The sequence below is a fragment of the Lynx rufus genome, unplaced genomic scaffold, assembly GCF_022079265.1.
Source record: "Lynx rufus isolate CCGP_SWC_20201006 ecotype Redwood Valley unplaced genomic scaffold, mLynRuf1.p SCAF_4, whole genome shotgun sequence".
Classification (NCBI taxonomy): Eukaryota; Metazoa; Chordata; class Mammalia; order Carnivora; family Felidae; genus Lynx; species Lynx rufus.
This window is the reverse complement of record NW_025814856.1, coordinates 26157054-26173576: the sequence shown is the minus strand read 5'-3', so window position 1 is coordinate 26173576 and position 16523 is coordinate 26157054. Positions and strand designations below refer to the sequence as shown.

Genomic DNA, 16523 nt, shown 5'->3' with positions numbered 1-16523 from the left:
ATATGACTGACCCTAAAGCACAGCAACAAAATTTTAAAAATAGATAAATTGGACATTAAAATTTTAAAACTTTTGTGTATCAAAAGACATTATTAAGAAATTGAAAAGACAACCTACAGGATGGGAGAATATATTAACAAATCATATATCTCACAGGACTCTTACAACTCAATAATAAATACACACAACCAATTAACAAATAGTCAAAGGACTTAGCTACTGTAGTATTTCTCCAAAGAAGATATATAAATAGTTGACAAACATGAAAAAATGCTTAACATCTTTAGTCATTAGGGAAATGTAAATCAAAACCACAATGAGATACTACTTCACACTCACTGGGATGGCTATAATTTTTATTTTTAATGGAAAACAGCTGTTGGCAAGGATGTGGAGAAATTGGAATCCACCTACTATGGAAGACAGTTTGGCAGTTCCTAAAAATGTTAAATACAGAATTACCATATGACCCTGCAGTGCCACTCCTATGTATATACCCAAAAGAATGGAAAACAGATACATGTACATGCATAGTCACTGCACTGTTATTCACAATGACCAAAATGCAGAAACAGCCCAAATGTTCATCAGCAGATGAATGGATAAACAAAACATGGTATGTATCATACACACAGACAAAAAGTCACATATTGTATGATTCTGCTTATATGAAATGTCTGGAATAGATAAATCCATATAGAATGGTTGCCAGGGATGGGGGTTGGAGGGAATGGAGAGAAACTGGCTAATGGGTAAATAATTTTACTTTGCAATGATGAAAATGTGTTTTTGGAACTATATATATAAAGGTGGTGGTTGTACAACATTGTAAATGGACTGTGTGCCAATGAATTGTTCACTTTAAAATGCTTAATTTTATATTAATGTGTATTTCCCATCAACAAAATATTTTCAAAAAAACTAAGGGCATGATTCATTTCAGGATAGCCAAGTGTCTGGTGTACTTAAGGCTTATTTACCCCTTTAAACATCAAGACCTTTTATTATAAAAACCACATGCTAAGACATGGTGGTTTTGTGTCCATTGTAATGAAATAATTGACATAAGTCTTTGTTATTGAAAATAAACACTTCTATATGTACCAAGCACTGTTCTTAGGCCCTTATATACACTAACTTACTTAATCATCACAATAACCCTATAAGTTTAGCATTATTTTTTTAATCCATGTTTTACAGATAAGGAGACCAGGGCACAGCAAGGTAAACTAGCATGCCAAAGTCACACAGCTAATAGGTGATAGAACTAGAATGTGAACCCAGGATGCCTTGATTCAGAGCTGTGCTTTTAACCACTATATTATACTGTTTCTTAATATCTTTCTGCATTATACAGTGAGCTCCATAAGGGCAGGATTCAAACCTCTGCCATGCCCAGAGAAAATCTGACAGTTACATGGCAAATGAGTGAATGAACAAATAAAAATTAAACAGACTTTGTAGCAATATTGTTAAGGACTAAATGTTTGTGTCCCCCTAAAATTCATATGTTGACACTTAATCCCCAATGTGATGGTGTTTGAAGGTGGGGGCCTTGGGAAGTGTTTAGGTCATGAGCCCTCATAAATAGGATTAGTGCCCTTATAAAAGAGACCCAGAGAGCTCCCTCGCCTCTTCTGCCATGTGAGGTAAGAGTAGGAAAACAACAGTCTCTGAACCAGGAATAGGAACAGGGCCCAGATCAGATGCCAAATCTGCTGGTATCTTGATCTTGGACTCCCCAGCCTCCAGAATTGTGAGAGATAAATTTCTGCTGTTTCTAAGACGCCCAGTCTATGGTGTTCTGTTCTATAGCAGCCCAAACAAACTTAAGACAAATATTTTGGCAGTTAAAGACTTTTGTAGTTTCTCCTTGGCTCCCACTGGTGTTTCAGAGAGGTGAGATTATATATAAAATCACTGTGCTAGGTACTACAGGCTGTTCTCAGATAAATAAGATGAATGTGGTTGAGTCTTGAGACCACTGAACTATTAAGAAATTAATCTTTATTTAAATTATATGAATTAGGAGAACTCAGAAACTGATACGTCTATAAATTTAACTACTTTAGGGACACCTGGGTGGCTCAGTCAGTTAAGCATCTGACTCTTGATTTCAGCTCAGGTCATGATCCCACAGTTGGTGGGATCAAGCCCTGCATGAGGCTCTGCACTGACATCCTGGAACTTGCTTGGGATTCTCTCTCCCTCTCTCTCTGATCCTCCCCCACCCAAAATAAATAAACATTAAAATATTAAGTAAATGTCACTATTTTATAAGACATTCCCCCCCAATAAAATGAGGGTGATGATTTTTAATGCACAAAGTGCTTTATACATATATTAAAATTGATGACTAATTTTTAAAGCTAGCTAAGAGTCTCATCAATGGTATTCAACGCGTATAGAATGATTCATTTATGATGGCGTTATGGCCAAAGAAAGCCGAACAGGGCTACAGAGTCACTCAAACATTCTAACTCATACTGGGAGCAAAAGACAGCAAAAAACCCACCATCTGGTTGTGTTTTGATGCTGCATGAGCAGATCTGTAAGTTTTCTCATAGTCTTCTCCTTCATGTACCATTTTGCCGTTTTGAGCTGACCCCTCCAGCCAACATTGTTTTCTTTCAGATTTGTTAGCAAAAGTACTTTAAAATTTGTGTCATTTTTCAACATTAATCAAGCAGTCTGCATGTTTCCATACACAGTCTGTTACAGAAGATACAACTTGTCTGGAAGAACAATGCAGATAGTCCCTGGTCCCTTAGTGTCTGATTACCAGCTTGATTTGTTATCTGCCATCTGGGGAGAAAGATGGGGTATCGAAAGAATGTGTGCATGGCATACTTCTCAGGATATAGCCGAGCAAAGAAAAACCAAAGATGAAAAGTGGAGGACTTGGCAGCTGTTTGTAATCTAGGTCAGCTGTTTTAAGGGGCTTTCATCATGACCGTTTACTGAGCATCCCCTTTGAGCCAGATGGTGATACACCATCGGGATTCTCTCATTGGTCTCTCTCCCACACTAAGAATCCTTTGGCAGAATTGTCTTTCTTTCAGTTCCTAGAATGCACTACAGCCCTTCTGCCTTCAGAGTCTTCAAATGCTGTGTTCCCTCCATCTGAATGATCGCTCCATCTACTTCAGCTGGCCACTTTCTGCTTATCTTACATGACTCAGCTTAAATGTCTCCTTATTAGAAAAGACTTTCCCTGAGACCCATTACCTCTTTCATAACACCTGGAACTTTTCTTTCAGAACGTTTAACAAAATACAATTAAATTGTTATTTATAGTATAATTTATTTCATATTCCCTACTAGATGTGAGTTTCCAAGAAGACCAGGGACAGGGTCACTCTGGCTAGATTCCCAGCCATTAGATAAGCTCCTGGCACATAGGAGAGGCTCAATAAGTATTTGCTAAATGATGAAACGAGTAAATGAATGAATGAAGGCAGACCATGCCCTCTATGTACTCACAATTTAGCACTATTTAATTTGTATGTAGGATCTATGCTGTTTTTAGAATTCTTATTTTTTAATTAAGCCATGAATGCTAAAAAAATAAAGTGACCTAGAAATTGGACATGGAGAAGGGGTATTTATTGGTGAGCTGGGTGGTGGGGAGCCAAGTTAACTTCCACTCCAGTCTATCAGAACATCCAACTCCCAGGTCAGGAAGCTCTTTCATAGTTTGGTTTCACAAAAATGAGACTAAAGGTCCTTTCCATGTATTCCTCCACAAAGTTTGAGAGTCAGTAGTTGGTAAATGAGCTTATTAATAGTCTTTATTTTAAAATAATAAACCAATAGTTTTTCTTTGATTTTGCCTTCTATTTCAGGTTTTATACTGCCCACAGTTTCCCTCGATGAAGAATCTAATAAGTAGTGAGACAATCATGGGTGCAAAGGGAGAGTAGGTACATAGAAAGGAGAGATGACACAGCATTTTACTGTGAAATCTGATTTGCATGTCAACCACATTCCTGTAAAATTCAGACTGGAGTTTTGTAATAGTCTCTGTCTTCGAATTTTGATTCCCAGGGGTTAGCTGCTTATTTCTTGTTAGTTGGAAACTCAGATTTTGTTTGAGATACATTTCAAACTTTGTGCGGCATTGTTCCCTATACCATCCACGCAGTCCCCACAAGCTCAAGTTTCCATGACTTGTCATTATGTGACTGAGAATGCAGCATTTTATTTCAGGGCCTTTTAGCCTTCTCTACCTCTTTTAATATAAAATCTTAGTTTATCAATATTAGCATTGTTGTGGAAATTACCTTTTTCTACCTCAGAGGAGTTTGGAATGATATGTCAGATATACATCTGGAGTTATTTACTTTTCCAAATGTTTTCTATCTCAAGAGTTTATTTACTCAACTACTTTATATTGATTTTCTAAATGTCGATGACAAATAAGAAATGGACCAACAAAGAACACCTGAAAAGTAAGATTTGTAAATCTACTGCATCTTTAATGACTGGAGCATTAGGACACTTAGAAACCATTACATTACATTACATTACATTGTTGATGGGTATTTAAGTTTTTAGTTAAATGATTCATTTCCTTTTCAAGATTAGAACATTAGGATCTAATTAGGAAACTGCCACAACTTAGGTGCATATAAACCTAACATCATTTGCCTTTATAAATGTGGTTAGAGTTTATACTTACATAAGATGTTTTTCAAGGGATGCTTGGTTGAATTTTTCTTATTACTTACATTCACATATACATGCACAATTTTTTTCCACCAGATTCTAAAATTAGAAATTTTACTTATAAAAATTAAACACATAGACATTTTCATGTAGAAGAAAATAAAAGCTACACTTAAGCTAAACCATCAAAAGTTATTTTACACTTTGGTATATTTCATTTTAGCCTTTTTGCCATTCACACATTTTATTTATTGATTTTCTACAGTAGAGTTAGTTTTATATATATTATTTTCATTTAACCTCCTATCACAAGTCTTTCCCCTATCATTAAGCCATCTTCATAAATAGAATTTCTTGTGGCTCTTTACTGGTAATTCAAGTTGTTTATTTTTCAGAAATTATAAACACCTATTTATGTAGATCTTCATCTGGGTTTCTGATGTTCTTTTACTTTAGAATAGATTTGTAAAGTAAAACTACTCAGTAAAATGGCACGTACATTTTTAAAGCCTTTTATACATATAGTAAAATTACTTTTGGAATGCTAATACCAATTTATAATTCCTGCTTGCTACATATGATGAGACTTAATATCTCTGCCATAAAAGAGGTCCTACATACAAATAAATAAGAAAATAATATTCTCATACCTAAATGAGTTAAGAACATGAACAGAAGATTTACTAAACTGAAAATTTGCATATCCACATAAGTATATATGAATGATATCAAATCTCATTAGAAATACAAATTACAGTAATAAAAACACTATTTTAATAACAAACTGTTCTTTCTTTGAAAGTATCAAAAGGTAAGATGTTAACATTAGGGGAAGCTGGGTAAAAAGTATTAGAAACTCTACTATTTTTGTAACTTTCATAGATCTAAAATTATTTCAGTATAAAAAAGTTTAAAAAATTGCTTTATTCATATAGGGGCTCTAGGTACTTATTCAATTATGTCATTGCATGTACTGATCTCATATGAATGAACCAGCGTACTCCCAGAAATCTGCATCAGAGCGCCCCTAACTAGATCTTTTCTTGAGTCACATTTCTAGTATTGAAACATAAGTGTAAAATATATTCAGTGATTGCTCTCATTTATTGCACAAGTCTCTGAACCTGCTGTGTATGTTATACACCTTATCTCTTTTAATATTTCATACAGTCCTAGAAGGGAAGCAGTGCAATTACAACACTCATATACAGATGAGAAAGCCAAGGCTGTAAGGTCATGTAACTCGTTCAGAGTTATACTCTAAAAATATTTTACTTTAATTGGTTTCATTTATAAGGTATGTCCATTTGGCAAAAATGACTTACATTTGGGAAATGAATGTTTGCCTCTGTTTTCAGCTGGATATGGGGTTCCCTTTCCAACCAATGAACCTACAGACATTATTCCTCGAAGCTGCCAGCTGACAACAGATGTTCCACAAGTCACACAGCTGCTAAACATGACTAAGCTCCGCCAAACCGAAATAAAATTTGGAGGTCATCCCCTGAATTCAGCAGAATCAGGTATGCACTCAGGCACCTAAATTATAAGCATATTTATTTGTAAGACCAAAAAAAATAAGTAAACAAAAAAACAAAACGGAAAAAAACAGCATTGCAATGATGCTTTATAGCTTGAAGTTAAATACTAAGTCACTCCAGCATCGACCCATGTCTGTGATAAATCATTGTAAACTTCTCTTTAGCAACTAAAATACTTTCTCGGTTTTTACATACCAAATCAAAACATCCTTGGTTATTCCTCTCCTTTTCCTGTATGCTTCCAAGCCCAGCCAATTATCCCTCCTAAATAATCTGTCTCCTACTCTATCCTGTTGCTACTTTCATTGATCTGGTCCCCACCGTGGCCCTAGCCTCCCAGTTAATCTCCACGTTGCTGTCAGAATTATCTTTCTGACTGTAGAAATAGAAATGTGATCCTGGGGCGCCTGGGTGGCTCAGTCGGTTGAGCGTCCAACTTCGGCTCAGATCATGATCTCGTGGTTTGTGGGTTCAAGCCCCGCATTGGGCTCTGCACTGACAGCTCAGAGCCTGGAGCCTGCTTCGGATTCTGGGTCTCCCTCTCTCTCTGCCCCTCCTCCACTTGTGCTCTGTCTCTCAAAAATAAATAAATGTAAAAAAAATTAAAAAAAAAAAAAAGAAAGAAATGTGATCCTGTTGCTCTTTGATTAAAGACCTTTAATGCCCTTTCCCACCATTTTAGAAGACAAAATGAAACACCCCTTGGGAACTCACACAAAGCCAACCTCCCCTAGCCCAACCTCCTCCAGAGTTTCATGTCTCATACCCCATGTGTGACTTTCTGACCACTCTCTGTGGGCTTGTACACGTTCATATTTGGGGATTGCTGTTTCTTGGCCTAAAACGGCTGAATCCAACTTCAGCTCAGGTCATGATCTCACGGTTTGTGGGTTTGAGCCCCAGGTCGGGCTCTGTGCTGACAGCTCAGAGCCTGGAGCCTGCTTCCAATTCTGTGTCTCCCTCTCTTTCTCTGCCCTTCCCCTGCTCGTGCTCTGTCTCTCTCTCTGTCTCTCTCTCTGTCTCTCTCTCTCTCTCTCTCTCTCAAAGGTAAAAAAAAAAAAAAGCATTAAAAATTAAAAAAAAAAGAAACCTAATATTCTTCAGCTGAGTGGTTTTCATCTTCCTGTTTGTTAGAATCATCTGGGACATTTTAAAAATAACTTATGTAAAAAAAAATTATTTTTTCCTAATGTCTGTGATTCATCTCCAGAGATTCTGACTTAATTGGCCTTGGATGGATATTTAAATGTTTTCAGTGATTCTGAAGTGTAGCCTGGGTTGAGAACCACTGGATCACACATCCAAACAAAGCTGTGGCTCAGCTGACACTCACATGGAAGTAATCCTGAGGAAAGTGAAATGATGGTCATAATAAGGCACTTACAGAGAAAGAAGTAGGTCCTGAAAGTATTCAATCAATACTTGCATAAATTTTTATTATAAATAAATATAAGACTTATGGAAGTGTAAGATGGTGCAGACGACTAAGCAAAGACAAGGAGATAGCAAAATGCATGGGTGAGTTTTCTGAGGGATTAGTAAGTATGAAGAATGGCCTCCGAAGGCTGAATGGCTGGGTCAGAAGAATACCTGAAGAGTATTCTCCTCCTACTGTCCTAAAGGAGAGACACAGTAATGCCCTTTTTAGGAAGATGAATTTGACATCAAGATTCAAGATGAATCTTTAAGTCAGGTAAAACCAGAGATTAAGAAATACAACTCAGATGTCTTTACAGCCATCTGAGCAAATAATGTCAGTGATGACCCTGAGTGATGCTACAGGAGAAACACAGGCAGGATTTGTTGATTCCCAGGTAACAGATGGGGAAAAGAGCAGGGTCAAAGTTTGAGAGAGGTCAAAGTAGAATCCAGAGAAAGGAGCTAGCATGATGAAATGAATGAGTTACAGAAATGGACTGTTATGGGGCGCCTGGGTGGCGCAGTCGGTTAAACGTCCGACTTCAGCCAGGTCACGATCTCGCGGTCCGTGAGTTCGAGTCCCGCGTCGGGCTCTGGGCTGATGGCTCAGAGGCTGGAGCCTGTTTCCGATTCTGTGTCTCCCTCTCTCTCTGCCCCTCGCCCGTTCATGCTCTGTCTCTCTCTGTCCCAAAAATAAATAAACGTTGAAAGAAAAAAAAATTTAAAAATAAAAAAAGAAATGGACTGTTTCACTCTCTATTTATCCTGGATTTATTTATTATTGGTATATTTTCTATATGTCGATCATCATCAGCATTACATGTCCTAAATTGTATATTCCTAGAGAATTGGGACCTGTTTTGTAACTTTTTCAGTTTAAACTTTGTCAGGGGACTATGTGTAAATAGACACTATATTCCTAAACCCTTTATTATGAAATTTCCAAACTTCCAGAAAAGTGGAGTGAAGACATAATAAACCCCCATGTTCCTATCACCTGCTTACATAATTGCCAACTTTAGGCAAGGCATTTTGGTAGCACAGGGCACAGGTAGTGAGAAATTGTGTATTTTTATAGGTACTATCTTTAAGGGGGGCAGGGATAGACAGAGACATAAATGGATGAAAAAGATCTCACTAACCAGACAGCTGCTGTAAACACCTCAGGTCACAAATCAATCTTAATGGAAGATTCACCACAGAATGAAATGAGTAAGATTGTTTTTTGGGTTTTTTTGTTTTTTTTGATAACCAAACACTCTATCTGTATCTGATAGGCTGTGAATGCTTTCAGTAACAGTAATGACTAAGCTGTAAAGCCTATCAAATATAAGAGCAATTGTGAATACTCGTTTTTCTTTTATCTCTCTGGCTTAATGTTTTAAGAATTAATTATGTCTTTAAATGAAAACACAAGTCTATATCCAGATTTTTTTGGTATCTTCTTTAAATTTAAAGTTCAAGGACACATGTAATGCCTGAGATTAAAGAGGAATTTGAGTAAATGTCAATTGCATCATTAACTCAATATTATAATTAAACAGAAACTTTTTCATAGGCCATATTTGATCCTAACTTGTAGAAGAGGATATTAGTATATATTTTGCAAATTCCATGAATGGGATCTCAATTGATAGTAATAGTCAACTTGAGTCATGTATACAGAAAGTTAATAATCATCATCTAATAGCAAACTTCTCCTGCCCTGTGAATTCCAATTTCTATTCCTTTATAACCATAAGGGTTATGATTGTTCCTCTTAACGTAAATCCCATTGCACATACAAGGCAGCTAAGATTACTTGAAAATAGAGTAGTCTCCCTTTATCTGAGGTTTCAGTTACCTGTGGTCAACTGTGGTTCACATCCTTGTGATGTAGCCTCAGAAAGCCAGTAGTAGCCTAACTCTAGGTCACACGCCTACATCATCCATCTCACTTCATCTCATCATGTAGAAATTTTATCATCTCACATCATCATAAGAGTGGTGAGTACAGCACAATAAGATATTTTGAGAGAAAACATATTCATGTAACTTTTATTACAGTATATTGTTATAATTGTTCTATTTTATTATCAGTTATTGTTGTTAATCTCTTACTGTGCCCAATTTATAAATTAAACTTTATCAGAGGTATGTATGTATAGGAAAAAAACAGTATATATGTGGTTTGGCATTATTCATAGTTTCAAGCATCCATTGGTGGTCTTGGAACGTATCATCTGGGGATGGGAGTAGGCTACTGTATATTGAACTTTGTGGTTCTCTTTCTACAAATACTTTGCAGTTGCTAATTTTGTCATTTGTGGGCTTTGAAACTTACTATAAATGAATATAATTATAATTATTCTTCTCTGTATAAGATATTTTATTTGAAAGGTGCAGCTAATGAATAATGCCCAAGGGCAGACTTTCTAATCTTGGAAAAGCCAGAAGATATTTCTTCATTTTAACTATTTGTTTTTGTGTCTGTCTGAAAAATGGATTCCCCATGATGAGATTTTGAATTGCATGAGAAAATTACTGTGTGCTCTTATAATTGACTGTACAGTACTCATGCCAATTGTGTTTTTTATTATAAATGCACACACTGAGAGCCCAGTGAAGCTGCCACAGAAAGAAGTAGTTGCTTCCTATGGATGCTTTCTAGTATGTTCCCTTGAGCAAAAGAGGAAACCTTGAAGCTTCCATTTTAGAGTGCGTTTTGCTGAATGTCACATAACTTGATCAAGAGCACTAATAAAATTAATAAGATAATTGTGTTTCCCAAAAGCCAACGTTCCCACACGTCTGCTCTGTTCACTTTGTCAGTTCCCAGTGCACATTAGCTAATGACTGTTAGCCTGCAGAGAATTGTGGGGTCTTTAATGATCTTATTTTCATTAATGGGACCCCAGTTTAATTGAACCAGAGAATCTGTCTGGTTATTGAAGTTGAGCATTCGGCTACTAATGACAAGATGCAATGGTCCACTAAGCACAAATCAAAACTAGTAATTTGCTTAAAAATTAGAATGCACTTTTCCCAAGTACCCTCCTTTCCACAGCAGAGGTCTTAGTGGGCTTCTACTCCTTTTTTAAATAAGAAGAGACTGGCATCTCTATCTCACAGCACAGTTGCACATAGGTAAGTTAATGCATTTAGCACAACCCTGAAATAATCATCTAACTATAGTTGGCACTGGTGAGATCCTTATTAGAATTTCTTCTTTGGGTTTCACATTATGAAAGCAAAATTCAAATCAGGTAACAAAATTCACTGTAAAGTAGAACCTAAAAGAAGAAGGATTTGGATCCTGACTCCAGGAAAAAACAAAACAATTTTTTAAACTCACACTTTCAGTAAAGCCTTGTCTTAAGATTATTGGTTTAAAGAGATGTCACAATTTCTGGGTCCAATGTCTGATAATAAGAGTAAACTCCACTGTCTCTTACATTTGAATTATATATCCTCTTTCCCCATCTTTAGCAAAAATAAGGCATAACTGGTCATATTCCTTCATTAAAAATTTTTAAGCATGAAAGGAATTTAGTCTGGGTATTGGTCAGTATCTGTGAAATTCGTTAACAGCAGAAATATCACAAATCATACATAGGGTGAATTTTAATTTTTCTGTGATATTTCCACCAAATATTGATGAAACTTTGATATATAAATATTACTACAATATTAAATGTGAAAAACACATCTAATCCATTTGATAATTGTGCTACTTTGCAGGACTGACTTGTTCCAACCTTTCCATTTCTCCTTTAGATGTCTATTACAGCATGGGTTATAATAAAAACCTGGGCATAGTAGGGAGTTGATTAAATACCCAGACAATAAGATATTATGGATACAGCTATACAGATGACCTGATCTGCTTATGATGGTCTGGAAAGGTCTCAAAGCTGTGTCAGTGAAACATGGAAACATAGGATGCTATTTCTGTATGAGCCCACTGACTTAAGTAAATAAGATAGCTACCTAGGAATGCTGGTATATGCATACATTTTTTTAAGGAAATACAAAAAAATTTACAGTGACCTTTAAGAACGAGGACTAGTAGAGGCAAGGGGCAAGAAGATAAGACTTTTACTTCTCATGTCTTCCTCTATTAGAGAATTTTAACTTACTTCATTCATGATTTGTGATATTACTAGATGTATTATGTTAGAGCAATTATGAGACATTTTTAGTTTCTTCTATATGCTTTTCTGTCTTTTGAAAAACCCAGAGAATTGCTATAAAATTAAAATATATTTCTTTATTTAATGTCAGTATTTTCATTTAAGATATGTAGTGGGAAGTAAATCCAAAAGTAGTGACAAAATAAAATCTTTTAAGTATATAGTTAAATATTAAATTTCTTTATTTATGATATAATAGGGAAATATGTCTTTTAACCTATACTGTATTAGTATGAATTATGCTCACATACATTTTTACACATAGTTCACATAGTGGTGAACCTGAGACTGTAATCATCAAGGTCCTCATCCTCTCTGTAACATCACTCTGCTTTCGTTTCCATCATAGCACTTATCCTTACCTGGTATCTTCTTGTTTACTTAATTGTTTGCTTATTGTTGTGTCCCCAACTGGAATGTGAGCTTCAAAACTGCAGGGGTCCTAGTATCCCTAGCACCTAGCTCAGTCTTTAACACTTACAAGAACTGAATAGATATTTGTGAATTAAGTAATCAATGAGTGATGCTAGCCATATAATTTGAGCAGGTGAGTATATTAAGCAGCAAATCATCATCATCATCACCACTAATGTTTAGTAAGTTTTTGCTATATCTTTTACATAGTGTATTAGTCAGGTTTCTCCAGAGAAACAGAACACACACATATATACAACTTACATATAATACAGGCCTTGATAGATAACTTCCACCATTAGGTTTTAGAATAAAGAGAGAGAGACCTATCATAAGGAATTGGGTCACGCAGTTTTGGAGACTGAGAAGTCTCAGGATCTGCAGTCATCAAGCTGGAGACCCAGAAGAGCCGATGATGTAGTTCCTGTCCAAACCCAAATGCCTGAGAACCAGGAGACCTGATAGTGAAAGTGCCAGTCGGAGGGCAGCTGCAGACTTCTTAAGGAGTCAGGCAGAGAGATCAAATTCTCCCTTCCTCCGCTTTTTTGTTTTATTCAGCCCCTCCATGGATTGGGTGATGATGCCCACCTGCCATGGGGCTTGGGGTGGAATTTACCAATTCAAATGTTAATTTCATACAGACTTGCCCTCAAAGTTACTCTCAGAGTCATAGTTAATCTGGGCACCCTGTGGCCCAGTCAAGGTGATAGATACATAAAATTAGCCATCACACATCATTTATCCCATTTAATCCTCTGATACACCTTTTTGTGTAGAAACCATCAGAATCACCATTTTGAAGATAAGGAAACTGAGGCTCACAGAGATAAAGTAATTAGTGAGTGGTAAACCTAGGATTGACCAGGCAGTCTGTTTTAGAGATGCATTCTTAATTACTCACTCCCATTAAGCAATTTCGGGGGAGCCTTCTCTCATATTATAGGAAACTGTCCTAGTTCCAAAACCAAATGATGGAAATTATGTACTAAGGCCTATGTTATGTATAAGCTCCATTCTTTATTAAAAATGGTAAGTTTTCCTGAGATGATAAAACTGTTACCCTGAAAATGTTCCTTTACTCATTAATAGTAAAGACCAAAAACTAGGCCATTGATAGCTTTTTAATAAATTAAGAGTTTGTGAAGAAAAGTAATATCTTGTGCTTTATTGCTTTTTATCTTGTTGCCATAGCCTAACTTTACACACAGATGACATTGTCTAAGGTCGTACACAAGTTTAGTAGAGAAAGAGCTATTCTAATTTTAGTTTTTAATGTTTTATTGCCTTTCAAAAATGTCTTAAATTTTTTGTTAATGAGATATGGCTAAATACTGGTATTAATTCTTTGCAAAAATTGAAGAGTGATTTTCATCACCTAAGGCCTTCCCTGCTTTAGTCACTCACCTACCTACCTGTCTTTTCATCATGCTTCCAGAGTTTACAGACTGCCAGTCCTCCCAACTGGTCTAAAAGAGTTTTGAAATAAAATTTTCTGCATAGGATGTGCACTCTCAAATTAGCCATACTTCCCCCACCTCACATTCTGTAAGTGCCTGCCTTTCACATATGTGTTACCTGCCTAGCATTGAACCCACTTCCGTTTCCATTTGTCCTTCTCCCCACACCCACTTTCTTTCCTCTGAAAAAGGATATTACAGTATTATATTCTATATTTGATACCTCATAAACCCCATTTGTCTTCACCACATACATTAACTATCATATCCTTAAAGTTCTGGTACTTACCTATACAGGCATTAACAGACCCACTTTTCAGATAGCAAAATAAGTGTTTCATCAGATGTCTTCACAAAACTGCACAGAAAATAAATAGCGGACATGGGAAGAATCCCCTGCAATGCCCTCGTGGCCCACTGAGGACAGCATCATGTGTGGTAAGCCTTGGGACACTGGAGTTCTGAGCCCCTGCTCTGTGTGGACAGATCTCTGAACATCATGAGCCTCCATTTCTTCATCTACGGAGGACATAGGATAATATCACAAGTGATTGGAAATTGCACAGAGGCTATGTACGTATCATATCCGTCATCTTTTAGATTCCAAGTTGAATGTCTCTCCCCCACTAACCCCAATACTAGATACCAGCCCTCTGTTAAATACACTTAATAACCTTCCGAACTTTTCCTGCACACCTCTTATCACACTGGTAATCATGTAGTTATTTATGAATGACTTGCTGTAATATCTGTCTCCCTCATGAGACTGTGGGCTCCTTGAAGGAGGTATGTGTTCATCTTATTCCCTGTCTTACTCTGTGCCTAGAGCGGCTGGCCAGGGCAGATGCCTAATCATTACTGAAAGGATAGGTGAATGAAGGAATAAATAAATGATTATGAACGGACTTTGTAAAGTGTTAAATGCTATTCAAGATGTAATATATTAATAGCATATTTACTAACCATTTAGTCCCTACTAAGCACAGTATTTGGCATGTTACATGCATTGTTTCATACAATCTAACAAAAGCACCATAACTTAAGCACTGTCATTATCTCAATCTTAATGAAAGAAAGTGAGGCTTAGAAAGGTTAAGCACCTTGTCTAAAATAATATTGCTCCACAGAACAGCCCTTTTTGTATTTTTGACATTCTTTATAACAGTGCACATATAATAAAATAAAAATTAATCCAATTCAAGGTCTGGATTCTGGTAGCAAGTTTAATTCTGATTTGATTGCTAGATAATAGATGTAAGTCTTGAGCCTGACCCTTCAATGATTAGAGTTGAAAATTCAGCAGGTTTTTCTGGTTAAGCTTTGAAAACCCTGCAAACTTAAATGACTATTATAATTAGAACATTGTATCTTGAGACAAAAATGAATGTTTATTTTTCTAAGAGACAATTAGAGAGTAGACCCTCAGGTTTTATATTCTAACTACAAAGGCATGTACCCCTCATAAAATAGCAAAATAATTAATGGTAACATCTCTGACCTACACCAAGTTCATTTTCCACAAACTCAAGAAAATGAAACGCCTAGAGCATGACTTTAATCGTGATTTTTAACCTTATATTATGCATATTGATATCATTCTTAAAAGAGCTCCCTTTAGAATTCAAAAGGCATGGGTTTCTGCTTGTAGTGTTCTTTTATTAAGATTTTTCTCATTATAGATAGAAACTTTGTCCCTTTTACTTTTTATTTTAGAAACCAAAGTCTAAGTTACTTTCCCTTGTAGGTTTTAATTAGAATTCTCTTACAGTAGATAAATAGCATGATACATATTTACAGAGAGAATCATGACAATGATTATAAATAGAATTACTAAAATGAAACAGGCTTTAAGAATGTATGTATGTTAATTGTACCAAAAAGTTGAGTCTATTAACTAAGGAGATAACCTAATGGGAGAGTATTGATATACTTTGGTTTGTGAAAACATGCACTAGCATTTGTAAATTTTAGAAAATAGACTTAAATTTAAATGCGTAGTGATAGATTACTCTTTAAAGAAACCCTATAGATGAGGATCATATCTAACTTTCTGTGATTTAGAAGATTGTATTATATGAGGTTTAGGTATACCTTTAATGGTCACTGGATATCTACTGCTAAGCAAGATATTCCTCTAAAAAATTCAAGGTATTTAGGAATTTTTTTAAATACCTACAAACTAGTTAATATGTACATTTTGTTGAATTAAAGCTGGAACTATATCAGTATGACCTTTTAAATATGCCCTCCCTAAAAAAATCTTCCTTTTAATCTTGAATGCTATTTATAATTGTGGTGAGATTTATCCGTTGTCTACCATGTACTGTACTGGGCTCCACAGGTGGGGATACATATAGTACCAAATAAATGGCCTTTCTATTCAAAGGAGCTTAAATTAATTGGGGGGAATATATATATATATATATATATATATATATATATATATATATATGAAGAGTAAGAAAAAACATTAAGGAAATTGCCCCATAAGATGTTTGAACAGAAAGATATGCAAAAAATATGCCCATTCCTAATGGTTCCCATGACTGGAAGTTCCAAAAAAAAAAAAAAATTCTCCTATTCTGATTACTGAAAATTTCCATGTAGGTCCAAGCCAACTCCCATGACATTCAGGACCCTCAGTGGCTCTTTCTGGGGAAAATCCACATTTGAGAACAAAATCAATAGTCCAGGATTTGTTCTACTTGGTCACAAAAGTAGATACAAACGATGATAGATTCTATAACAAATTTTTCCAATTGGCCTGGGATTTGAGTGTCATTTCTTTCTGTTATTGGTCCTGAGAGGCTAACAGGGTTTTGTTAACTCCAAATGGATATTTATAATGACTT

The 16523-nt window shown here is 35.8% G+C and overlaps 1 protein-coding gene across 1 annotated transcript in view; it reads left to right on the top strand.

The window, feature by feature from the left end:
* The window catches only part of CFAP20DC (CFAP20 domain containing), a 232124-nt gene that overhangs the window by 117774 nt on the left and 97827 nt on the right, over window positions 1-16523 (top strand). The window contains exon 7 of the mRNA XM_047097108.1: window positions 6027-6191. Coding sequence (XP_046953064.1) covers window positions 6027-6191 — 165 coding nt within the window. The remainder of the gene's footprint in view (window positions 1-6026; window positions 6192-16523) is intronic.